The sequence below is a fragment of the Lagenorhynchus albirostris genome, chromosome 12 (assembly GCF_949774975.1).
Source record: "Lagenorhynchus albirostris chromosome 12, mLagAlb1.1, whole genome shotgun sequence".
In the NCBI taxonomy this organism is placed as follows: Eukaryota; Metazoa; Chordata; class Mammalia; order Artiodactyla; family Delphinidae; genus Lagenorhynchus; species Lagenorhynchus albirostris.
This window is the reverse complement of record NC_083106.1, coordinates 30597529-30625185: the sequence shown is the minus strand read 5'-3', so window position 1 is coordinate 30625185 and position 27657 is coordinate 30597529. Positions and strand designations below refer to the sequence as shown.

Here is a 27657-nt window from a genome sequence, read left to right as displayed (position 1 = left end):
CTTTGAATTCTATTTATAGATGCTGGAATTCTCCTTCCTTCTCTCCTACCACTCTTTGTTCCTCTGTGGCTCTGAATTTGAGCACGAAAATAAATATATTTATGCTGTTGTTGACAGAAAATTTTACTTATATAAAAGGAGAGACTACATCAAAATCCACTAAAGCTCAGTTTGCAATAAGGTCTCATATTAATAGATTCATCAGAGTGTAATAATATTATTTCTTTATAGGACTAAAGAATTTTCATCCTGTGGAGGAGGCAACCATGGTTATAACAATGAGTTTAAGAGCATGGAGGTAACTTACTGCTTTTTTTTTAAACAAATATTTATTGAGCACCTACTTTGTGATGGACAATGTTCAGGACTCTCGAATACCCTTGTGAACAACACAGATAAAGACCCCTGCCCTCATGAAGTTTTCATTCTAACAGGTGGATATAGCCAATTGACATAACAGAGCAATGTATGGCTGGTATGTTAGGAGATAAGTGCTACGGGAAATAAAGAAAAAGTAAAGCAGAGTAGGTGGAAATTGGGGGTGTTTTGGGGTGACATGGGGGCAGGGTGCAACTTTAACTAAGATGGAGATGGTAAGATTCATTGAGATGACGGCTGAGCAGAGACTTGAAGAAGGTGCAAGAATTAACCTTTCAAGTATTCAGGGGACAGGTGTCCAAGGCAGAAGAAACAGCCAGTGTCAAGGGCCTAAGATGGGAACGTGTCTGATATGTTGGAGGTGAGAGAACTTTTGTTAGGCTGTTAGGATATTAGACCATGGCTGCCGCTGATTGGAGAGGAAAGAGGGAGAGTTAGTTTGATATGTTAAATTCAAGGTATTTATTAGGCATGCAAGTGGAGATGTTACATATAGGCAATTAGAGAGTCTACCTAAAGGGATAGAAAAATTGAGTTTTGGGTATATAAATTATTTTGAAGATATGTGACTAGATAACATTCTCAGGGATTGAGCGTAGGTGGAGAAGAAGAGCAAGTACTGAGCCTTAAGCACTTTTCCTTGAAGAGATTGGGAGACAAAGAGTTACTAGCAAAGAGACCTGGGGGTAGAGCCAGTGAGGGAAGAAGAAAACCAGGAGAGTGTGCTGCCCTTGGAGCCCAGGAAGGAAACTATTTGAAAGAGCCCATGAGTAAAGTGTAGCCAATATTCCCCCCTCAGTAAAGCTTCATGATTTTGCAACCTGATTGTCTTACCTAGTTCCATTTGTCACACACACACACACACACACACACACACACACACACACACACACATGCCCCTTTCCAAAGAAAGAAAAATGTGTTAGGCTCTATATGAATATACTGCCTCTTAACATTGTCATGATGAATTATATCTCTTTGTAAATACTTGAGAAGTTTCTGGAGACAGCATCCTTCTCTATTAATTAGGGTACTATTTGATAATTGAGTTAATTACTGCAAGAAAAACCTATGCCTCCAATTCTTTGCTGATTATCTTGGGAAAATATATATGTGTATATTTATATTCCTGTAGCCTGAAAAGAATTGCCTATCCGTGTTTGATACTGTTCTTCTAGATATTTAGAATCTAAAACAAATTAGATCTGTTATAAATAATATAAGGTTACCTTTAATTATTTAAACATAAATAAAAATATTTAGGTCTCTTCATCCTAAAAGTAAATGGTAGATGTCTTTGAGAAATCAGTGAGCAAGTATAAGTTGTGCAAAAATATTTAATGCTTAGAAATGTCAATATTTTTTGTCATTTAGTAGTAACATATGTGAACAATGATAAGAAAGGAGTATAAAAAGAACATATGATGTTGTATGATGAATGTCTAATTTCTGTTGTCCAGATGTTGTAGAATTGTGCGGGCATCGGTTATCCAGTGTTGCTTGTATTCTCCTAGTCTGTTGACATAGGAGGTGCTATGGAAGCAGGTGGATTTAGAAGTAAACACAGTATGGATTATATTTGATTGGACTTGGTACAACATCTCAGGTGGAAACGTTGCAAAAATCATTTTCGAAGCTGGAAAGCAGCCAATATTTTACGATAACTATAAATGGAGCATTTAAAAATTGTGAATCACTATATTGCACACCTGTAACCTATAATATTGTACAGCAAATGTACTTCAATAATAAAAAAAATCATACTGTTAAAAAAAAATCTGGAAAGGAATTCTTAAAGAGGCTTAAGATACAAATAGAAGAGCTGTTAGAAAAAGAAAATTGTGTCTCTTCCAACATCTGTTTTTGAGATTGCATGGCATCTAGTAACAGGTGGACTATTACTGCCTAGGCTATCTTTCTGGCACATGGACCCAGTTTTAAACAGCAGACTGAAGTTGAGCCATTTGACAATATTGAAATCTATAACCTAATGTGCGGTAAGTATACCTATATAACTTCAACAATCATATATGAATTGAGTTTTAAAAATATGAATTTTGAAGCTGGTGATAAGTTGAATCCCAGAAGTAGATGCTCTGTCCTAAGGAGACGGAAAGTAGAAAAGATGAGGTAGAAGAATTATTTACTATTTACTATTCAGAATTATTTAGTGGTCAATGTGAGTTCTTTTCATTTTGTTTTGTTTTAGTAATGATAAACATTAGACCCTGGGAGACCAACTTTTCTGTTAGTTACTACATGAAAATTTAATTTAATAGAACTTAGATAAATAAAACTACACTTCCAACTTTTCAGAGCAGGGATAACACAGCAAAAAACAGAAGTATTTTCTTGTAATTACAGAGAGAAAGCTTCTGGAATAAAAGGATGGTAAAAAAGTCCTATTTGGATCGACACATTACACTCAATGTTAAAAAACAGTAAAGAATTAGAGTTTTGGGGAATCTAACCTACCTTCCTGCCTATGTGCTTACCTCAGACCACACATCATTTAGCTAGGCAAGGCAATGAATTGAGTTGCAATTTCACCTTTAGCTACAGGAATTTGGGAACATAAGTACACTCACAGTTGTCACTCTTCATCTTGCCACTGGCCTGTGGTAATTGAATGTAACTTAGAGACCAAAGAGTATCCATTTAAAAATAATGTGTTGTAGCATTAACTTAAATTCTTTGTTCCCAAGCCTGAGTTTATGGTCAGGGCTACTGGCCCTTTCCAGGAAAGGTTTAAAAAGAACTAGCTAAGATTGCAGTTCTAGGAGAGATCTCTTTGGTAGTCCTCAGCAGGGACTTACAAGGTTATGTTTGTGCAATATTTGTATGTTCTGTTTTTATAGGAAAAACTATAAAAAGTTCTCTAAATTTTAAGCAAAATTCACTAGTTTAATATTTTAAAAGTATCTGTACTTAGAGTATTTTCCTATAATTAAATAAATATACTACAAGTAAGATTGTAAATTATTTAAGTTCTTTAAACTTGTTTTTACTAAAAGTGTAGCTTTTTTATGCTAGAAAACCATGATATACTTAAGGCACAAAGTGATCATTTAAGCAGAGATGCTTTTCTCCGGAGGAACAGAAACAGTTCATAAACATTCCTGTGGCTCATTTATAGCAACTGTTCCTATTTTCTAGAAAGACTAGGTATGGAAATTGGGAGGGGAGGGGGAAGCTGCTAAACTGAATGGTGTATGCAGCAGAATTTATTAAAGGAAGTGAACACTAAGTGTTTGTTTTCTCCCATCTTCTGCATAGATGTTGTTGCCTTCTAATTTAAAACTACTTTGAATTTAATTTTTAAACAGATCTTCTACACATTCAACCAGCACCAAACAATGGTACCCATGGTAGTTTAAACTATCTTCTGAAGGTGCCTTTTTATGAACCATCTCATGCAGAAGAAGTGTCAAAGTTTTCTGTTTGTGGCTTTACTGTTCCAGTGCCCACAGATACTCTGGGATGTTCATGCCCGGAGCTACAAAGTGTAAGTAATAACTTCATGTATCCATAAGAATGTAAAGGGGCAAACTCACCTATAACCAGAGTAGCTAACAACCAGGTTTGTGTTCTAGCTCAGATATTTACTAAGAGAATATGTGGTTTCTCTGAACCTTATCTGGAAACGAGAGGTACATTGTAAGATTAAGTATGTGAATATGTTTTGTAAGCTGGAAAGCACTACTTGGCAATTGTTAATCCACGGTGAGCTAACTGTCCGTAATCGTTCAAAACAGTGGAATCCTGGGGCTCTCTTTGATTTCCCTCATAAACCATCTTTCTTACAGCTTAAGAATCAGATGGTCATACTCGGTTATTTCAGAGCAGAAATAGCCCGCGGGGGCAGGGACTGAGATCTGGCATCTGACACACCCACTAGGGTAGGTGCTGCGGAGTCTGCTCAGCAGGAAGCCTAGCATTTAAAGTGGGAGGTATTCTTCTGGGTAGTAGTGAAGAACCCTTTGATGAGAGGACGCTTGGAGGCTGCCCGACAGACAGTCAGCATTGGGAAGGTCTTTTTAGTGGATCAGATGCCCAGCTGAGTTCAGCATCAGGATTTCAGATCCCAGGAGACTCTCAACCAGGTGAGATTCCAGTGCTAAGAGGGGTCTCCCAAAGGCAAGCAATCAGAACAGGAGCTCAGAATGCAAGGACCAAGCCCCGCTGTGAGAATTAAAGCACATGGGTGGGGCTGGGATATCGGAATGGAATTGGAGCCCACTATCGGGACTCCATCAAGCTAAAGCTAATGTCGAGGTGCATTTGATGCCAAGTCCCGAGGGTGGCTGTAAAGCTAAATAAACACCAGCTGCCTCAGGTAAGAATTGTTTCTTAGAGCCAGGGGTCAGGGAAGGCTTTCCATTCTCTGATCCTCAAAAGAACATCATATCACAGAAATAAATGCATAAGTAAATTACCAACCAAAAAAGATTTAAAGGGGCAAAAGTCTAAACTTCCCAGTAAAAATCAAATCCATCCTGAAAATCAGAGTAAATGTGTGGGTTTCCTACTGCTCCAGATAACCTCAATGGAACCACTATTTAAAGTAATAATAATAAATATTATAAAATGGGTGTTTTCTTCCCCACTTTAGAGATAAAGAGGGCTCCGAAAAGTTAGGTAAATTGTCCAGTGTCACAGAAGCTCGGTCTATGTGACTGCAAACCCCAAGTTCTTCTTTGTAAGGAAGGTCCCTTCCTGCTCAGTGTGGTCCCAGGATCAGCATCTGCATCACTTGCAAGCTCATTGGAGATGCAGAATCTCAGGCCCCCCTGAGCTTGGGCTCACACTGAATCAGAATGTACATTTTAGCAAGACTCTCAAGGGAGTTTCGTGTGTGTGTGTGTGTGTGTGTGTGTGTGTGTGTGTGTGTGTGTGTGTATAAAAGCTTGAGAAACCCTGGGATGTTGTCATCCCAGCTTAGTAATTGATTCCAGCTACGGTCAGAATGATCTGCCCCATTATCAATTACATCTTTGCAGACTCCCACACAAAAAATGTATTCCTGGGAGTAGCAATGTCTCTATATTTCTGAGGTAGTGGCAGAACTGGAATTTAAACTCAAGTTAGTCTGGCTTTTTTGTTCTGTAGTAAAACATTCATGTGACTACTGCAGAAATAATCTTGATCACCTTTTAAAACATGTGTTGTTACTATGATTCACTTTCTCCCCATCTCCCACGTTATCTTGCAGAGTGCTGACCTTGACCGCGTGAATCAAATGCTAAATCTCACCCAAGCTGAAAGTAGGTCAATAGAAAGCACGTTAAGTCTTCGATGTTTAGACCTAACAGAATGCCATATTGCCTTTTGGAGGTTCTCCAAAATAAGCTTACAGGTTCTTTTGAACATAAAGATTTTCTTGCCAATATATAAGAGGGAAAAATGCCCCAGGTCTAATAACAACAGTAGCAGCATGGAATAGTTATGATGGTCTCAAGCACTCAACAATTCCTTGAAATGGTGGTGCGTTGACTACAGTTCCCTATTCACTTTTTTAGATGTGAAGAGACAAACTGCCTGGGTTTAAGTCCTATGTCTACTTCTTCCCCTCTGTGTAACCTGGGCCAAATTACTTAACCTCTCTGTGCCTCAGTCTCTTCCATAATAATGGTACTCACCTCACGTAGTTGAAAAGATTGAAAGAGTTAATCCTTGACATGTACACACGGCTATATTTAAAATAGATAACCAACGAGAACCTACTGTATAGCACAGGGAATGCTACTCAATATTCTGTAATAACCTAAATGGGAAAAGAATTTGAAAAAGAATAAATGCATGAATATATGTATAACTGAATCGCTTTGCTGCACACCTGAAACTAACACAACATTGTTAATCAACTATGCTCTGACATAAAGTAAAAATTAAAAAAAAGAGCTAACCCATGGAAAGAATGTAGAACAGTGTCTGCCCAGGAGCAATATGATTATTACCTGTTATCCCTTTTATTTTTTACTTTAAAAATTTTTTAACTGAAGTATAATTGACGTATAACATTTTATTAGTTTCAAGTGTACAATATAATGATTCAATATTTGTATATATTGCAGAATGACCACCACAATAAGTCTAGTTAACATCTGTCCCCATACATAGTTACAAAAACTTTTTTTTTCTTGTGATGAGGATTTTTAAGATTTACTCTCTTAGTGACTTTCAAATGTGCAATACTGTGTTATTAACTACAATCAACCTGTTATCTTTCAAGTATTCTTGTATTGAGCTCTCTAGGCCTGTTTCGTCATTGTAAAATGGAAATACCTACTTTTAGAGTTGTTATGAAGACTAAATGAGTTAACATACGTGTGTACTTAGAATGGTGCCTGGCACACAGTAACAGTTCAGTAAATACGTTGGCTGTTTTGACAATCTTCTTATAATCTACTGAGTGTTATTCCATGGCATGAATACCCTGCACATTTTTTAACCATCAGTAATTGGTGGAATTTAGACTAATGGCAGATAATTAAAAATGAATAAATACAGTAGGCATACTTTTAATAAAATTCCAATTTCTTTCCTAGGACAATTACGAAAGTAAGTCATCTTTGTTATAAAGTATGTGCTTTTGATTTTAAAGTTTTATCTCTTCGGATATGTCTTGTGAACTGTTAGCTGTTTAGCTAAGTAATTTATCTAAGCCTTAGTTTTATAATTTATAGAATGGAATAATAACACCTACCTCATAGGGTTGTTGTAAGACTTAAAAGAGGTTACATATGTAAAATAGTTATCAGAGTACCTGGAAAATAATAATCCATCAGAGATGGGTAGTTACTATACATAGAAACATTTGCTAATTTTCACCAACATTTTTATTTTATATTATTTTTATTTTAGTAAAAACAACAGAGAAACTAAATTTGCCATTTGGAAGGCCCAGGGTTATACAGAAGAACAAGGAACTCTGTCTTCTTTATCACAGGGAATATGTCAGTGGATTTGACAAAACTAGCAGGATGCCCCTTTGGAGTTCATATACAGTCCCTAAACCGGTAAGTTCCTGTGTCCATTGATTCACATAGGCTGGAAAGAAATTGTAGTTCTTTACTATACTAAAAGTTGAATTTTGATTTGCAGTAGAGATCCCAAAGGGAGCTCAATGGACCTGTGGCTTGTATTCATAAGACAACGTCCCAGGTTTTACTTACAGGTACTTGTAGGTGCTACATGGGTGCAAAAGAGGAATACATTGTGTTTTGCCTGGAGAAAGCAGAGTGTTTACAGGCCAATTGGTTAATTGGTATGGCAGGTAGAAAAGAAGATTTCAAAGAGAAGCAACAGGAAGTACAGAGGCACACATTTCATTGGTATTTCCCAAGTATATGGTGGGTGCACCTAAAAGGTGATGGTAACTAAGTTATAAAGGGTTTTGTTATTTAGTTGATTACTTTAAAATATTATACTATCTGCTGTGTACCATGGTAGGTACAGTAAACACAATGTGAATAGGAGGTAATCCTTCCCTAAAGGATCTAGTACTCTAAGAAGCCAGGCTAGACTTACATGTATAGGTGTCCTATGTTACAGGTCTCTGCAGATTGAGGTTGAGAATCCAATTGTTTAAATCCTCTTACCTCTTTCACTATCTGGCAAACTCCTTTTCAATTAATGTCACCGGGACAATTGGCTACCGTAAGAAAAAGAAATATTAGATCCCTACTTCACACCACATACAAAATTAAATTGATGGTGAATTTATAGACCTAAATGTGAACAGCAAATCCATACTTTCCTTTGTGTATATTTTTATGACCTCAGGATAGAGAAGGATTTCTTAGCACACAGAACAACAACAAAAACAAAAATTACATAGAGGAAACTGATTAATTTACTACATTAACATTAATGTGTGACCAAAAAAATGAACTTATGGCTGGGACAATATATTTGCACTGCACGTAAGAAACAAGTGATGAGTATACAGAATACTAATTAGGATCCGGAATGGCTAGTAAATTTCTACCAATAAACAAGAGAATGGCAAGCATCTTAGTTAATAAATGGGCAAAGGATATGAACCAAAGGATATGAAACTTATTAGCAATCAGGGAAATGTAAATTAAAGCAAAAATCAAAGTCTGCCAAAAATCAGCGCAAACACTCCTTCATGGCAGGAATGGTTTTATTTAACATATTCCCCGGCACAGTACCGCTGCCCAGTAAATGGTTATTGAGTGAATGCATCAGATAAATTAATCCCAACCATTATTTTTAAAGAACTAAAGATGAAGCAGTACTTCCAACCAGAAGGGTAAATAAATAATCAGGAAGCTGTTTTTGTAGAGAAAAATCTTAGTATTTTATATACAAAGATTCTGATGACAAACCCCTACCTATTACTGTTCTTGTTAAGGGTACAGATCTTCCATCTCTTTTTATGGAAAGGAAATGATTGGTTGTATCCAGTTTATTTACTCTTCTTGTTCCAATTCAAGATTTCTGGAATAAGCATATTTTGCCACTACTAATTATGGCTTTATGTGTTCTGAAAGTCAACTCTCCCGCTGACAATGGTTTAATTGTGGTCAGTGGTAGGAGAGCACTAATGTTGTTTTCCAACGTGAGCAAATATTTTACAAAGTTACCTGAGTTCATATGTATGGTTAATGGCAACAGCACTTTCTTAATATGCACAGTGTTCAGTTGTCTGTGATTTTCTTCAACATGCTATGAAGCGTACTATGAAACAATAATATGAAGTTATTTATTCCTTAAAATAATTTCTATTTTGTTTTTGATTTTGAGAGGGGCAGTATATTCAAGGCCAGTTTTATTATTCAATTCTCTATTTTGAAAAGTCCAGGTACCAGGGATTATGTGGAGTTAAGGGGAATGTTTATGTGTTTAATACTTTCCCCTGCTGTCTTGCATTCCTGAATTTATATGAGCTTTAACGGAAACCAAAGGCAGAGAGATTTCAAGTGGTCTCAGACTAAGAGTTTAGTACAATTCTTTTTTTGTTATTGTTTTAAAACTAGCTTCTTTGTTACCCAAAGTTCCTGTCCTTTCAGGATCCCACAGAACTACTTGTGTATTTCTCCTTCCATGTGAGAGGATGGAATTCTAGCAATTTTCTGCTTTCTAATTCAGAAATTGCTCTGTTAGTATGTCGTGGTTCAAGAAAATTACATACAAGGATGTTTTGAGATTCACATAGAAATGTTATAAATCATCTCTGTGTCTGAAAAGTCAGACTTTACATAAGCACTTTTTGGAGCATGGATCCAATTGGCTTGTGTCTTTAAGTTTTATGGAACTTTTGTTTTTTTGTGGTTTTGGTGGGTTTTCTAATTGTTGTTGTTGTTATTATCTCAGAAGAGTTTGGGGGAAGTAGCTGTGATTTGAAATCACGGTCCTACAGCAATTGCTTCAAAACCATTAAGGTTGATCAGACTGTATAAGGGTTTTGCTTCTGGCCCTCCTCAGTAGGAAGATGAGAATTGTTTTTTATGTTGTTAGGTGGAAAATTAAAAATAATAGCAAGAATTACAATTATTTAGCATATCTAATTCAGAAATTGAATATGAAGTTGAAGGGCTTTTTCAGAGAAGAAAATCTAGTACACTTTGAAAAATCTCCCATAACTAAATTTTTACAAAGTCTTTTTTGTTTCTAAAGCTTGTTAGCACTGATATTGTAAATTATGACCCAAATGTGTTTTGTGAGTCTTTAAAAACTAGGGACATTATTGTGTATTGCAAAAGGTTTGTTTTTTGCACTATAAGAAATATTTTTCCCTATAGAAAAAAAATCACAACCAGAAAAATAATTTAAACGTGTATAATTATCCTTACCATAAGGCAAGATCACAATTATCCAATCTTCAAATAAATATGTTTTAGCTTTGACATTCAGTCTACAGATAAGGAGAGTCTATATAACTTCAATAAAAATAGTTTTATCTCTTGTTTAAGTTCTATTTTGTCTCCATACCAGACTAGAAATGAAAGTATCTCACTTTCCTGTCTGTGCTTATCATCTACTTCCCTCGAAGAATTTTGAGAGCTAGGGTTCAGATTTCATCTGAGTGTCTGAATTCTATTTATTGTTTTCCTGACTTTCTATCCCCTGGCTTAAAAAACTCTAAGGAACTCTGAACAGATGGAAGGATGAAACTATTTGTGAGTGTGTGTGTGTGTGTGTGTGTGTGTGTGTGTGTGTGTGTGTGTGTCTGTAGGGGAGTGGTGGGGTAGTAAGGTGGTAGTTCACTATGCCTTTTCTCAAGAGCCCAAGATTCAGAAATGATGTGACTATACCTCCCCTCCATCCTTCTAGAGAGCTGCCTACTGCATGATCTCACCTTTATAAAGTAGGCCATATCCTGTCTTTCCCAGTCTTGATGTATTTATATTTGGGGGTTCAAGTTTGATATATAAGAAACACATCTAAGATTTTCAGTTAGCAGAAAACGTGTAACTTTTTTTTAGTACTTTCTGACTAAATACATCCTGGTCCTTTTCTCCCAACCCAAAGTCTATGCCACTTTGAGAAAATAGTAAACATTTTGCCCAACTGAATTGTTAGAGCACAACTTCCATAGCTGCAGGCACATTAAAATTACAATAAACTTCCCTCCTTAAGATTTTTATGATTTTAACTATTGAATATAGGCATTTCACTTTCCTTATATTGTGGAAAATGCATCAATGGCTGCATTCATATATTATATATTTCTTGAAGTAAAATGGTAAGGTGTGTGGTAGGAAACATCAACTCACAATATTCTGGGTGTCTATAGGGCTGACTGGGTCGGCTGTCAGTCTCCCTAGTTCTCCCACTTTGCATCATCTCTATGTGTCCCTTTACACTAAGTGAAGAAACCTTGTCATTCAGAATTGTTCACTATATGTTTTTGAAGGAATATAAACAAATGTTTTTAGCTTTCTAGTATCTGCACCAGAAGGAGAATGAAATAAATGGTGGGAGTGGATACACTGCATCGAATACTAATATCTTCATATTTCTTGGTCTACTCCTTGTTTTGGTGACTATATCACTGAGGAGCTTCCTAAGAAAGGAAGAAGAGAAGATACATATTTGAGACTTTGTGCATCTCAAAGTGTTTTTATTATTCTATCTATATGCTTAATTGAGGGCTTAGCTTTAGAATTTTAGAAACAGTTTTTCTTCAAAATTAATAGGACATTAGACTTCTAATGTGTTTATATTTGCCTTTCTTCTTTCCATCTCTTGTCTTTAATTCACTTTTTGAGAAATATCTGTAATTTCATTTTCTAGAGCTTATTGAAAATTTTATTTCTGCTGTCATATTTTTAAATCCCAAGAGCTCTTTCTGTTATCTCTTTCCTTTTTAAATGCTTTCTGCTCTTTCTCTATGGATGACATACATACTCTCATCTCTGTGAGAAGTGAGTTTTCTTCTGCTGTCTGTATTGTCTCTTTTTCTTCTTGGTTCCTCTCCCCAACCCCAATGCATATCTGGTGGTCCTTGGCTGTCAGCTCATAGTTTAAGGGTGAGGCACTAAGCTACAGGGCTGAGCTTGCCAGCTGATAAGCTTCATTACAGGTTAATCAGGAGGAGAGCCAGACATTTTGTTGGGGACTCCCAATTGTATCTAGTTTTCTTTTCAGGCTGGTTTGTTTTTCAAAGAAAGGACACTTCTCATGTGAACCAACATACACGGGGGTGATGAGACTGGAGGGAATCTTACCATTCAGTACATAGATTTTAAAATTTAATTCCATTGCTTTCACCTGCTTTCCAGGGTGCCTTGTGTCCTTTAGTCTGGTTGTCTCTTTGGATCAACCTCCCCAGTGAATAAAGCTTCTGTCTGGCCTCTTTTACAGACTTTCAACCTATCCTCTTCTTTCCAACTTTACATACATCCCCTGTCTTTAGGAGACTCCAAGTTCTACGCTTCTGGTGTTCTACAGAAGGAATCAGTTTCTTTGAGTTTTTCCCAACCAGAGGCCCTTTGTTATCAGTGTTTACTGGTTTACCAAGTCAAGGTGACAGTAGTAAACACATATGCTTATCTGACTTCCAGTTTCTGAAAATTTCTTATCATCTCTTATGTGTCTTCATCATTACTGTTCTTTTAATGGGATTTCAGAGGGGAGCAGAGATAAATGTTTGTGTACAATCAAGTTGAGAAATTTACTCCACTGCTGTATAGTGTTTTCCAACTGGAGTGTTGCAGCATGTTAGGCATACATCCTCTGCTTGTGTTTCCCCTCATCTTCATCTCCTTCCTGTCCTATATCTCATCATGGAGCTCTCCTGCCTATGAATATAGCACACAGTGTATGCTGCCTTTTCCTTTGTGAATTGATCTTGTACATTTTATTTATTTATTTTTCCCCAGCTTTATTGAGATATAATTGACATATAACATTGTATAAGTTTACAATGTGTACAATGTGATGATTTGATATGTGCACATATTATAAAATAATTACCACATATGTTTTAGACACCATAGCTACTTATTGCTTTTAGCACAATATAGTGACTAGAGGAAGAACATTCTAATTTAATTTAATCTTCTTTTTTATAAATTATAAAATAATTTTTAAAGAAATATATATGTTGTGGGCAGTAGAGGGCATATAAATCAGAATTTCTGAAAAAATTAAATGAATAGCAAAATGTTTACATACTCATAATTGTATGCTCATCAAAATATGATTATGTAATACTGTATTACCTTAAGTACTTAGGCGTTTATAGATGCCTGCTAGTAAATAAATTATTGTATTAGTCTTTAAAGTTGCAAAGAAAATTATAAAAATATATTCCTATATTTCAAGATGAATAAAGCATAGCTACAAATTTATTAAAGTCCCCAAATAAGTAAATTTATACAACTACAGCTTCTTTGAGTTAATCTTAGGTTAATTAGAAGTTCTTGCTCAACTGAAGAATATTATCCTTAAGTCATATCTGTATTTTAAAAATAGTTTATATTTTATTTTCAATTTTTATTTGCAAACACAGTATATATCACCACCTAAAGTTAGAGCCTGAAATAGATTTGGGTTTTTAGCAGTAGCTCCCATTATCCCTGTGCACTCAATTCAGGTTTTAACCTGCAAATATTCCTTTCCAAGGTGTATTTGATTTGCCCTTCCCATGTCCCTAACCAGAAGGGAACCACAGAAGAAAACATTGCTGAAGACATCCATTTCCATTGCTTGCGTAGACCTGATTCACTAACAAAATAAGAAAAGGTTAAATGAAAAACATTCTAGGGAAGTTACAACCCAAGTAAGGCGATGGGTGAGCCACAATGTGGGCGTCATTTTTTTTTTTCTTTTCTCTCTTTCAACAGGGAGACACATCGCCTCTTCCTCCCACTGTCCCAGACTGTCTGCGGGCTGATGTCAGGATTGCTCCTTCTGAGAGCCAAAATTGTTCCTTCTCTTTAGCAGACAAGAATATCACCCACGGCTTCCTCTATCCTCCTGGTTTGTATAACTCTTTTTTAGAGCAGCAGCTTAGAAAGCCCTCATCAGCTGGATGTGGGCATGTGCCCTAAACATATGCTCCCCACCAAAACTACCTGCTTGGGCTAAACTAGCGGCCCAGGAGGCTTCCAGTGATTGTGGACTGGCCTGGAGCAGCGCAACAGCTATAATAAAGACTAATAAATTTTGCACTGGGAACCACACATCAGCTCTAATCTGGCCCAGATGTTCAGAGAGTTCGGCAGGTTTAAGTTTAATTTTAAAACTGAAGATTCTTTGGAGAGGGACACAAGCGTCTAAAAAACATTTTTTTTCTTTTTCTGGTGACTGGCCAAGCTAAGGCTTGCATTGAGAATGCCGCTGTGCCTGTGAAGACAAATCAGGCTGGAATTGGGGCCTCTCGCTCAGGCTGTATATCCAACAGCTTTATGTGGATTAAGCAGCTGAATAAACTTGAAGTATTTTTTCAGGAAGCTTCTCTCTTGGGAACGTGCAAAAGCCATTGTGATTTTTTTAAAACCCAAATCTCTTCTCTGTTCAGCAGGGATTGTCATTTCCTTGATTTACTCATGAGATTTTCAACAGTTTCAGCTTCTGAGAATGGGTTTTCTCCAGATATTTGGCTCCATTTTTCCGGAAGCCATGACCAAAGAGGTCAATTTAGAGATTTATAATTTAGAGGTTCTGAGATTTATAGTGGGAAAAAAAGGCCTAGTGAAAGCAAGTAGCACATCAATGTAAAATTCCTAACAGAGAATTAGGATAATAAACTGGTATATCTTGTTACAATATCTAGAGACAATTAGAGCGCCACCAAATTTATGTAAACCCTAGGATAAACCTTAAATAGTTGCAACATTTTATTAATAAAAAATTTTAAATTGGCATTATAAAATTGTATCTGTTAAGCCCTAAGATATTGGTTGATTTATAAATGTTTGTCTTGACAAGGAAATGAAATGAAAAACTAATCAGCTTGTCTCAAAAAATATTAAGGATTGAACGAAACCACCTTCTAACTCTCCATTACAAATTGTTAACATTTCCATTATAAGCAGATTCTTATGTTTCCTGAAAAGAAGGTAATGTTATGTTCATTGACTTTACAACTTTCAAAGTTTAGTTTAACAAGTAGAAAAGGCTTGTAGAGGATCTGAGGACCGTGAGTAGCATGTGAAATCTTGAAGAAAAAGACAAAAAAATCTTGCCTCTCCTGGCCTTTTGGTTCCCATACACTGGCCTTTCATTTGAGTATTAGTTAAGGTAGCCAAGGGTAGTTTAAATATAAAAAACATTATAATAAACATTTATAGGCTTGCAGCAGTTTAAATCCTCACAATATTTCAGTGAGAGAGCTGCCATGAGACAAATGAAGTACAGAGGGACATAGCGCTTTGCCCAAGTGGGTCAGCTGGCGGGCAGTGGAGCTGGGATTCCAACCTGGGCAGTCTGGTTCCAGAGCGCACAGGCCTAGCACACACTCCTCTAGTCCATGTGTCTTCAAAGCCAACCATTTGTGGTGCTGTCAGCAGTCTTCACTGAGTTAAAACCCCCTTTCTTAAGAAAATTTTACTTTGGAAGAGTTATTTATCATAGCATTATTATTTTATGTATATTCAATAACGATGCTTTCCTATCGGTATTATATTTGTTTTCTAGAGACTGCTGTAACAAATTACCCACAAACTTGGTGGCTTAAAACGACAGAGGCTTATTCTCTCAAAGTTCTAGAGGCCAGAAGTCTGAAATCAGGGTGTTGACAGGGCCACGCTACCTTTGCAAGAAAGAATCTAGGGTAGAATCCTTCTTTACCTCTTCCAGCATCTGGGGGCTCCAGGTGTTGCTTGGCTTGTAGTTGCATCGCTCCAATCTCTGCCTCCATCTTCGCATAGCTTTCTCCCCTGAGTCTCTCCTCTTCTCAATCCTCCTTCTCCTTGTAGGACACTAGTCACTGGATTTAGAACCCACCCTAAATCCAGGATAATCTCATCTTGAACTTTTAATTACATCTGCAAAGACACTACTTTCCTACCTATCACATTCAGAGGTAATGGGGTGTTAGGACGTGGACCTACCTTCTTGAGGGTCACCAGCCCACTATAGGTATCTATCAAATGCATAAAACTGCCTGCATTATTGATGACTTCCACTGGAGAGTGCTTTGTATCTCTGTGTTTTGTGTGTTAATAAATTTACATTAGTATGTGTAATACTAATGGGCCTATTATGTGGAATGTCATACTTTCTCTTATAGCTAGATTTAATAAAATTCATTTGTTTTGCAGCAAACAATAGAACTTCTGATAGTCAATATGATGCTTTAATTACAAGTAATTTGGTCCCTATGTATGAAGCATTCAAAAGTAAGTATATACTTAGATTATTAATTTTAAAACACCCAAGTGACTCTTTGAACTTCTAAACTAAACACATATTTTATTGCAATTTGTTCTTGTTATCAGTCATTTTGTTCTAATTTTTTTTTTGGCCGCACCTTGTGGCATGTGGGATATTATTTCCCCGACCAGGGATTGAACCCACGCCCCCTGCAATGGAAGCATGGAGTCTTAACCACTGGACCTCCAGGGAAGTCCCTGTTCTAATGTTTTAAATATTGAAACAGGAAGGATGTCTAACGTAAATTCTTTTCAACTTACTTCAACTTTGGATGACTTGTTGCTAGAATTTTGATAATTTTTTAATCCTAATTTTACTGTAAAGAGCTAACCACAAAATAAAATTTTACTGATACTCACCATAAGTAAATGAAAAGTGTTTGTCCCTAGAGTCACACTTAATAAGGCAGTATGTGTGTTCTGACCATTTTTTAATACAGTCCCCAAAGCAGCTCAGCCCTAGGGAGGCATTTGGAGACATATTTAACTGTAATTTTGAGACTGTAACTACATCAGCAACAAAAAGCTATCATGGGTGTGGCTGTTTATTTTTGTTGCATAGACTATTTTGCAGTATTACTCAATGACCGCTGACAAGTATTAAAGCAGAATTGGATGCTATTTAAAAGTACCTGTTTATAATAGAAAATATTTCCATGTTCAATAGAGGCAGACATTTTTAACGCTTTATTCTTTTATTTTTAGCAATGTGGAATTACTTCCATAGTGTTCTTCTTGTAAAACATGCCATGGAAAGAAATGGAGTCAATGTGGTTAGTGGACCAATATTTGATTATAATTACGATGGTCATTTTGATACTCCAGATGAAATTACAGAGTAAGTAATTTGAAACAAAATGGACTTTTGATCTGGCAATAGGGTATCGTAAGGGGAAACCTCAATATTTAAAATTAAAGCTCAGTATTCTAAACATTACATAACATATTTATATAGAGATGCAATTGTTGACTATTTTCAATTAGTCTATCTAAATATTTAGCAAAATTTTTATATGGCAAAGATTTAAACTAATAGGCAAAGAAAAAAATGTCCAGGAATAGTTAGAAAAATTTTTATTTGGATAATTTCTAAACTAATGTGAAAGGGAAAACGTGGTTTTGTCAAGGTTAAGGAGGTAGGGAAGACTCACTGTGCTATCAGTAAACAGAGAACCAGTTCAGCAATAAATAAAAAAAAATCAAGAAGTGACTATTCAAAATACTGCCCAGGGCTTCCCTGGTGGCGCAGTGGTTGAGAGTCTGTCTGCCGATGCAGGGGACACGGGTTCGTGCCCCCGTCCGGGAAGATCCCACATGCCGCAGAGCGGCTAGGCACGTGAGCCATGGCCGCTGAGCCTGCGCGTCCGGAGCCTGTGCTCCGCAGCGGGAGAGGCCACAACAGTGAGAGGCCCGCGCACCGCCAAAAACAAAAACAAAATACTACCCAATATTTTGGATAGTGGATGATTCATAAAAGTATCTCGCAGGAGATAGTGTAGGCTTCCTATAGAAAACTAGTCCTACTAAACTGTACATCTTTGGACTGAACCTGGTCATACATGTTGCTAAGAATTACTTTTGAACTCAGCACACAGGAATAGAGAGTTTTAGAAGTGTTATCCATGATTTCTCTTTATTATCAAAATGGACAGTACTGAACTATGGTACTAAGCCTAGATTATGTAAAGCAATGATTTCTACTCATACCTTCTGATAAGATAACATTCATCATCACTAAGTGTGTGGCCTTAAATTTTGTTTGCCTTGTCCTTATTTCAGTGTTTATTGATCCTGTCTTTCACCATTTAATAATCCTAGCAAACAATTTGATAGCACTTTACTCCATGCTAGGTATGCTTCTAAGAATTTACAGATACTTCATTTAATCTGAAAAACATCCACATGTTAGATTCCATTAGTTCCCATTTAGAAAAGGAAACTGAGGCACAGAGAGGTTAACTAACTTGTCTAAGTTCCACAGCTAAGTAGTAAAGCCAGAACCCAGACAGTCTAGCTCTGATTCTAAATCACAGTAATACATTACTACTTATACCAGTTCATTTTCCTTTTAGTGGACTCATACTAATAGCTTACCTTTATTTTGCATTTGAAACTTTTAAAAGCACTTTCATGTTTGTTATCTGAGACTAAAGGACTGTCGTATCAGTTGTATGGATTTGTCCCTGTCTATGCTGCGAAGTTGGTAGCATAAGAAAACCTCCATGTTAAAGTTGAGGAAAGTTAGAAAGTCATAGACTATTAGAGGATTAGTACACATCCAAACGACTAGTAGAAGTGCGCAGCTACAGTTGAAATCCCAGCTCCTTCATTTCCAGCCCCTACTCTATTAGGAAACGTCACTGTGATGTACAAGTCAACAAAGCTAGGAGGCAGAATACCATGCTCTGCTTTTCATTGTATTTTAATATTTTCCCATGATGTTAAAATGACCAGGCTTGGACTTCTATAATCTTGATTCAGACTCATTAAGGTTTAAAAATGTGTGGTAAGATTTTGTATTTTCTCTTTATTTACTTTCTTTTACTATAATTTTACTTTGACATTTCTTTAAAAATATAAAAAGACATTTCTAATCTTCAGAAGCAAAAGTATAATAACATCAAATCTTTTCAATTATGTTTTTAGATATGTAGTCAACACCAGTGTTCCCATCCCAACACACTACTTCGTGGTGTTGACCAGTTGTAAAAATAAGAACCAAACCCCCAACGCCTGCCCTGGGTGGTTGGACGTCTTACCCTTTGTCATCCCTCACCGACCTACCAACGTGGAGAGCTGTCCCGTGAGTATGCTCCTGGAGAGGCCCTGGGCCCTGAGAAAATGATTAGTCAGAGCTCATCTGGGCTTTCATAAAAGTGGCTCTGACTACAGTATATTTTTTAGGTGTTTCATGGGTTAGAGTTGTAGTAAATATGACCTCAGTTTTGAACTTTTCCTTAGACTGTTGATCTCTATGTAATTAATATCAATTTAAACATGTATATGCTTACATGAACATGTGTTTGTATATGCATGTCATATATTTTATTTAGATATATTTTATTCACATTCACTAATAAGGAAAGGGGTTGTATCTTATTAGGCTTTTTATTCTGAATGCAAACCTTAAGGTTCTGTCCCAAAGTTGGCACTAAATTAATGTTTCTTAAATGAATATGTAAACATAAAAATTCCATCAACTTGAAACATGAGGTCTGAAAATACATATATATATAGTATGTATATATATTTACCTAAATACATATATACATATATGTATTTACAAAATAAGTTAGCTCGAATAACATTCCTTTTTTAACATCATGTATTAGGCCACCTCAAAACCTTTTGGATCAAGGCAAATTATATGTAAATAGTTACTTCAACTTCATATATGTTCTTTATAGAAAAACATATGTATTCTGGTAATTGGGTTTTACTGAAGTCATTCAGCGAATATATTGAATACCTATTAAGTAGCCACTATCACGATAGAAACTTTTTAGAATGCACCAAGGAAGAATACATTGTCTCTGCCCTCAAGGAGTTCATGTATAACTTTGATATATAAATGAGATACAGACACATAAATGGGCCAGTCGATCATATAAGAATTATTTTAAAAATTAGAAGTAAGAGACATTACAAAGTTGGGATTCATTGTCAAATACTGTTGTAAGTATTTAGTGTTTCAAATTCAAAACACTTTGGCTGGAATAACAAATAAAGGTTACATAAATTGAGGTGGGAGAAGGGCTGAGCCCTGAAGGATGGGCGGAATTTGAACAGATTGAAAGGATTAGGAAGACTCTTCTGTGGAGGAAATGAAGAAGGGAGGGACTTGGCAACTGGCTGGATGCAAGAACCAAAGGAAAAGGGAGACTCAAAGCTGAATCAGAGATTTTAAATGCAGGTAATTAGGGGAAAAAAAAGAGGGAAGTTAGGAATGAGAACTGTTTTGGCAGGTAGGTAGGATAATTAAGTGTAGGTACATCTGGTTTGTAGAAATGGGTGTTCACATGGAAAATCCCATGAGCTAGTAGAGATGGAAGTTAAAGCTTAGGTTCTATGCCAGGTTGGGATTCATCTCTATTCTTTCATCTGTTCAACACATAACTGCCTTCACCATACTGTGTGCTATGGGCAATACACAGATAAATCAGACGTGAATTCTAGCAGAAAAGGCTCATAGTCTATCACTTAGAAGCCTAGTAAAATAAAAGAAAGAAAAATAAGTGGCACAAAGAGGGACAGATAAAATGTAGTAGGATTTCAAAAGAAAAATACTTTCTGGTAAGGAAGGCGACATTCTAGCTGAGTCTTGAAGATAGGATTTGAACTTGAGTGTTGAATGGTTGCTTTCAGTGACTCAAGATGGATGGCAAAGTTTAGAGGCTAAGCAGCGGGTCACTCATAGTCCTAGAATGAGGAAGAGTTTCCAAACAAGAAGCTATCAGGAGATGTTGTGTAGTTGAATCTCTTCCTATTTGTCCTGTCAGAAGTTTATTTAGTTGAGACAAGGGGAAGCCATCATTCTTCACTTCCTCTTCCAGTGGCAGACTTTGATGACTGATAGGGTGTGGTGCTCTTTTCCACTGAACCAGGAATAAATAGTTCTTTATCATAGAGGTTCTAGATAGCCATTTTGGATTGGTTAGAATGGGTGTGAAAAGAAGAAATGATTCGCTATCGCTGGTCTAGGCCCTTATTGTCTTCTATCAGGACTTTTGAAAATGAATTTTAAGTAGTTTTACTGTCTCCTGTCCTCCTCTCCTTCACCTCTGTATTTCACTATCAAGTTGCTCATCTTAAGATTTAGTTTTTCATGACGACATCCTTTCTCATCCATTTGATTGTCTATCTACCCTGAATAAAACTACAAAAATAAACAAACAAAAATCTCCCAGCCTGTACTTAAGGCTCTTCACCATTTACCCTCAGCTGACTTTGCAGACCTAAGTTCCAGGCGAACTGAGGTTCTTGAAATTACTTGAACACCCCTTGATTTTCCCTACCTCCATGTGCTTGCTCATGCTCTTGTCTCTTCTAGAATGCCCTTCTTTTCCATCTGCTAAAAATTCCACCTACACCTCAAGGTAAAGTACAAATGATATGAAGCTTTCTCTGAACATCCAATGTGGAGATGATCTCAAAATTAACAGGGCATCATCTCTATTGTATAAGACATGATCACTAATAAATTGGACATATTCCAAAATTTTAAGGAATTGGCAGTATAGTAATCAGACTATGATATCTATAAAGATAACAATGAGGCATAATATGATGAGTATGAAACAAACTTAAACCAAGCTATAATTATAAGAGAGATTGTGACATTAATAAGATGTGACTGTCAATTAGATATAGGGAGGGAAGAGAGGATAGAGCCAAAGGTGACTGAAAATTTAGGTGTGATTGGCCAGGAAATATATAAGACAATCAGTTGTTTTGGGAAGGATACATTTGCTGTTGGTGGTCTTCCGATTAAGAAACTAGTTGAGGGCTTCCCTGGTGGCGCAGTGGTTGAGAGTCCGCCTGCCGATGCAGTGGACACGAGTTCGTGCCCCGGTCCAGGAAGATCCCACATGCCGTGGAGCGGCTGGGCCCGTGAGCCATGGCCGCTGAGCCTGCGTGTCCAGAGCCTGTGCTCCGCAGTGGGAGAGGCCACAACAGTGAGAGGCCCACATACCGCAAAAAAAATAAATAAATAAAAAAGAAACTAGTTGCATATCTAGGAGGGTATGTGAGAAGCAGTATAGAATAGAACGCAAATGCATGAGTTTTGGAGTTGGGTATCTGGGTTCAGTTACTGATTTGGCCTCTTTGGATAAACAACTGAGTGTCACTTTCTTAAAATGTATAAAAAAAATCACCCCCTCATTATGTTGTTTTGAAAATTAAATAAGATATTTCACATAAACCCCTAAGAATTCTAAATACATAGTAAGCAAATGGTAGCCATTATAAAGAAGTCACATTTTATTAAGCAATTACATTCTAAAGTCAACATAAAGTGAAATTGTTTACAGATAAAATCACCCAGAATCAAATCACCCACAAAGTACTGTACATACACAAGCTGTACCCTAATAAGTGCAATTCAGCCAACATTTCCACCAGCATTAGAAGAGGTAATTGTGCTTTAAGCACCCAATGAAATAGGCTTTCTTTAAGTGTCATGTTGTATGAACATTCTGCACTTTTAAATATTCTAATCACTGAGTGGGGGGAAGGTACTCGCACTATAAAATGTTTAAGGGAACAGATACCAGTTGTAGAAATGGTAGATTTACAATTCCACCTCACACTTGATGTAGGGAACTAGATTCTTATTTCCTTATATATTTTCTGTCTTCCTTTGTTCTTCCATCATTTCTTTCCTCCTCCTTTTTCTTTTTTTCCCCTCAACTTTGTATGGCTGAATTCCTGTCAGATAAATGAGAATGCTGCCATAACTCCAAGTGACTATCATTATTGTAACTTAGTATATATTGGAAATGCAATTGGGGGTACACGGTTGTACTGTAAATAGAATTGGGGTAGACAATACAGGTATGGAACTTGGAAGAGAACAGAACTATAGAGATAGATTTGGTATTAAATCACGGGAGTGAAATAAAATTTCTGAAGGGGAGAAAATAGAGAGAAGAGATCCAAAGATCAGATGGAGGAAAATGTCTATTCTTCCAGGATAGAAAAACCTAAAGTCAGCTGAGGAAACAGAAGGTGTCATCAAACAAGTAAGCAGAGCTATGGAAGACAAAGAAGGAACTTTTAGAAGCTTGGGGTAATAGCTAAGTGAAAGGTCTACAAAAATTCTACTGTTAGGTCATCCTTGACAAAATGGTTTTGTTAGTGTGATGGCAGTGATAACGAGACTGTAAGTGAATAAGGAAGAGATTAAGGAGGTGGTTAGGGGAGAAAAATACTGAAACTGGTATTGCCTCAAAAAACTAACAAATTGAGTTGTATTTTAGGTGTATACAATACTTCTATTTATGTAACAGGTCTAATACATATGTAATCAACCAACAAATTTTATATATATATATATAAATCTAAAAGCATATATTTAAATATGGCTCATAAAAACTTGATATACACAAGGCTTTTATTCTCTTGGGATGCAGTGGTACAGCTAGAGCAGCTGTCTACAGCTGGCTTCTGTTCAGATTGGTTGGTGCTGGTGAACTATCTGATATGGAATAGCTCGAGTATCACCCCTGCCTAGGTATAATTATGTTGTACTTAAGATCATTTAAGTACATTTCATTTCATTTAAGATCATTAAGATCATTTCATTGCAGTTTTAAAAAAGCGAAGACTGTCAGGTGTTCCCTAAACATTCAGTTAGATGGATACCAAATAAGCTGGGAGAAAATAGAGCTATAAAAGCCATGGGGGGGAAACTTTATGAAAAACGTCATCAAAACTATTAAATGTTACTAAAATGTGAAATAGTGCAAGCAAGAAAAAAAGACTGAATTGGATTCCCATTAGAAATATGAGTTAATATTAGTACATCACATATTTATTTTAAAAAATAATAACTCACCTCATGAATCTCACATGGAGAAATACTTCAGAGGTTCAAAACAGTGGTTTTGTCTTATACTTCCTCTGGCTCAAATAGTACCTGCCTATTTTAATCTTGCATGTTTAAAAAACAAGTGAACCAGTATGCTGAAGTCAACTGAAAGTCATTTAAGGAGACTCATCTAATTAAACAAACTTGTAAACTTTCTTACTTTTAAAAAATTTAACTGGAAATTTAGCAATATCATATGAATATCAGGAAATTAATAACTAAAGAATAAGGAATTTCACAGAAATCCATGGCTCTAAATTATTGCACTAACCTTTATATATACAGTATATATAGTATAAAACATTTTTTTACTATACTATTTATTATACTATTTTAAACTATACTGTTTTTTATATGTAGTTAAAAACCTATTGAAAGTCAAATGGCCAAGAAATATCTGAAAAGATACTCAATATAACTCAGGGTAATAACACTTAAACAGGGATAAAGCACTATTTCACATCATGGTTTGGTAAGGATGTGGGGAAATGCGGATTATCCTCCATTGCCAATGGAACTATAAATTGGTATAAACACTTTGAGGAGTGCTAGGTTTAATATCTGGTGAAGTTAAAGTTACATGTACTCTATGACCCAGCAATTCCATTTCTATATCCTAGAAACTCATGTTCTTGAACACAGAAGACATGTGGTAATTTATCATGACACTATTATTTATAATGCCAAAAATACTAGCAATATGGCAATGAAAAAAAATAAACTGTGCTACCACAAACCATAGCTAAAAACAAAAGACTTAACTAGATCTAGATATTTCACTATGAATAGATTACAAACATAATATTGAATGAAAAAGTAATTATAGAATGCCACTTACATGATTTCTATAAATTTGAAAACATAAATCAATGCTATATATTGTATACTGATGTGCAGTAAAAGTGTAAAAACACAAACTGGATTCACACTGACTCATGATAACGATTAACTCTGAGTAGAGGAATGTGGGGACTTAACTTCATCTTTAATGTCTCATTTTAAAAAAAAAATTGTGTCTGAAGTAAATATAAAAATGGCTGTGGGCTTCCCTGGTGGCGCTGGGCCCGTGAGCCATGGCCGCTGAGCCTGCGCGTCCGGAGCCTGTGCTCCGCAACGGGAGAGGCCACAACAGTCAGAGGCCCGAGTACCGCAAAAAAAAAAAAAAAAAGCAACAACAACAACCAAAAAAACCCAGGAAAAAGGACAACTTCTAAGGTATAAAAGATCTTTCTGTTAATGAAAAATCATGCCCCAGGGAAAATAGTCTTTTGTTTTTCTTTTTCAGGGAAATAAACCAGAAGCTCTTTGGATTGAAGAAAGATTGAACGCACATGTTGCCCGGGTCCGTGATGTGGAACTTCTTACTGGGCTTGACTTTTATCAGGAAAAATTCCAGCCTGTCTCTGAAATTTTGCAACTAAAGACATATTTGCCCACATTTGAAACCATTATTTAACTTAATATATAAAACAACTTTGGCAAACTGTAAATGATTTTTTCTGCTGAAGAATGTAAAAGTTTTCTATTTTTCCTTGACTCCTCTAAACGCCATGTTGTATAATTTTCATTATTCTCTTCTCTTCTTCATTTCAATAAAAACATATTATTTTAAAGTTACACTTTTTTTGCCAGAGATTGTGCTATGTTGTTCCTTGCTTATTATATGTATTATCTCACTTATAATCCTGGGCTATATTTTTCTTCCCAGCATTATCTAAATAGAAGGGAGAGTAGGAGAAGTAGGTCTCCCTTTTGAATCAGTTCTACATCAGTTTTGTTATAAAACTTTTTATACTTGGCAATCAGGCAATATTTATTAAAATAAAAAGTACACATTACCTTTATTCAGTAATTTCATTTGTAAAAGTGGTGTCAACAGATATGCATGAAATGCATGAAATGCATGAAAATATCATCTTTTACGAAGACCAGAAGGTAACCTAAAAGACTTGTTGAGCAAATTATAGAGTTTATTTAAGCAATCAATGGGATGCGATTCCACTACTATAAAGAAAGAAGTTGATCTACATATTGACTGTATGACTATTGTTAAATGAAGAGAAGTGGTACAATAGCATGTATAGTATACTATCATTTTTCAGGGGCTGGCAAAACTTCTCTTTAAGTGTTGGATAATAAAATTTTTCAGGCTGTACAGACTCTGCTGCAACTACTTAACTCTGCCATTACACCAAGGAAGTAGTCATAGATAATATGTAAAAGGAATTGGAGTAACTGGTGTCCAACAAAACTTTATTTACAAAAGTAGATGGGGGGCTGGAGTTGGCCCATGGTCTGAAGTTTGTCAACCTTGATTTGTACACTAAAGCCAGGGTGGAGAGAGGCAGGAATTAATACTAAGAGACAGAGGAAGATAAAATTTTTATCTTGTGACTTTTGGCATTGCATAAAATTTAAAAAAAACTCTCTCTATATGTATCTCTTTAATTTTTCAAAATGTGATTATTAAGCAAAGAGATCCCAGTACTCATTTGGGAGGCAATATCATTGGTCAGATTTTTGGATTTGCAGACTGGCAATGTTCCAGATTCATTTCTGATATATATAGACCAGTTCATACAGGGAACACAGGCTTTGCTGGTGAGAAAAAAATCTTGTGGCACGAGCTTCAAAAAAACAAATTATTTCTATTAGGACTTCAATGGAATTATGGTCATTAATTACAAGTGATTTAAATATTAGCTTAGGGCCATTGGGTTTTTTTTTTAAGTCTACTTATAGAATTAGTTTTAAAACGTACAATTCAGAGAAGCTGAAAGACAAGACAAAAATTGGAAACTATTTCCAGCTATGTGGCAAAAATGTTGATGCCCTGTATATAGACAGAATTCCTCCAATCAGTGGTCCCCTGCCCCACTGTGGCCTGGAAACTAGCTAAGATAACCTGGAATTTAGACTCCACTATGGGGGGAGACAAGTGAAGGATGGTTACAACCTTGAACTGAGTTTAACTCTGGTTGTCCTCATTGCTTCTGAGTTTCTCTTAAAGCAACTAAATTGTTTTTGATATCAGATCAAATGGGTGCTCAACATAGAAATAAAAATTTCAGTCAGAGAAACATTAAAATTGCATATTTTGCATAGAGATTGTGTAAGTTTTTTTTGGTATAATCTTATCCCATTAAAAAGAAATATGTATGTGTAAAATCATTCTTAAGGAAAGACACCACTGATTTAACAATTCATGGAATTACAGGGGATTTACAATCGTTACTTTATAACTTTCAGTATGTAGCCTACTTTTTTTTTTTGCGGTACGCGGGCCTCTCACTGTTGTGGCCTCTCCCGTTGCGGAGCACAGGCTCCGGACGCGCAGGCTCAGCGGCCATGGCTCACGGGCCCAGCTGCTCTGCAGCACGTGGGATCTTCCCGGACCGGGGCATGAACCCGTGGTCCCTGCGTCGGCAGGTGGACTCTCAACCATTGCGCGACCAGGGAAGCCCTGTAGCCTACTTTTTAAATAATGATCTTGTCTTACTTTTAAAATCTGAAATTGTAAATAATAAAGTTAGTTGCATTTAAAAAATATTTATTTAGAAAGAACTTCAAAGATACAGAAAGGTTGTGAGAATAGTATAAAGAACTCTGTATAACCTTCACCCATCTTCACTGATTGTTAATATTCTCTCTATGTATGTTTATGGATAGCTTTATTTTTTTCCCTGAACTTTCTGAGAGTATATTGGAGTCATTATGCCCATTTACCCCCCCAGAACTTTAAGGTGTATCTCCTAAGATCAAGGACATTAAGTCACACAACCACAGTCAGAAAGTTGGATGTTGATACAATATCATTATTTAATTTCCAGATCAAAT

General features: G+C 36.2%; 1 protein-coding gene across 1 annotated transcript in view; it reads left to right on the top strand.

The window, feature by feature from the left end:
- The window catches only part of ENPP3 (ectonucleotide pyrophosphatase/phosphodiesterase 3), a 63197-nt gene extending 37921 nt beyond the window's left edge, over positions 1 to 25276 (top strand). Inside the window, exons 16-25 of the mRNA XM_060167608.1 lie at positions 232 to 298; positions 2288 to 2375; positions 3705 to 3883; positions 5591 to 5642; positions 7243 to 7397; positions 13698 to 13833; positions 16119 to 16196; positions 16935 to 17067; positions 18876 to 19032; positions 25106 to 25276. Of these exons, the coding sequence (XP_060023591.1) occupies positions 232 to 298; positions 2288 to 2375; positions 3705 to 3883; positions 5591 to 5642; positions 7243 to 7397; positions 13698 to 13833; positions 16119 to 16196; positions 16935 to 17067; positions 18876 to 19032; positions 25106 to 25276 (1216 nt within the window). The remainder of the gene's footprint in view (positions 1 to 231; positions 299 to 2287; positions 2376 to 3704; positions 3884 to 5590; positions 5643 to 7242; positions 7398 to 13697; positions 13834 to 16118; positions 16197 to 16934; positions 17068 to 18875; positions 19033 to 25105) is intronic.
- The last annotated feature ends 2381 nt before the right edge of the window (positions 25277 to 27657 follow it).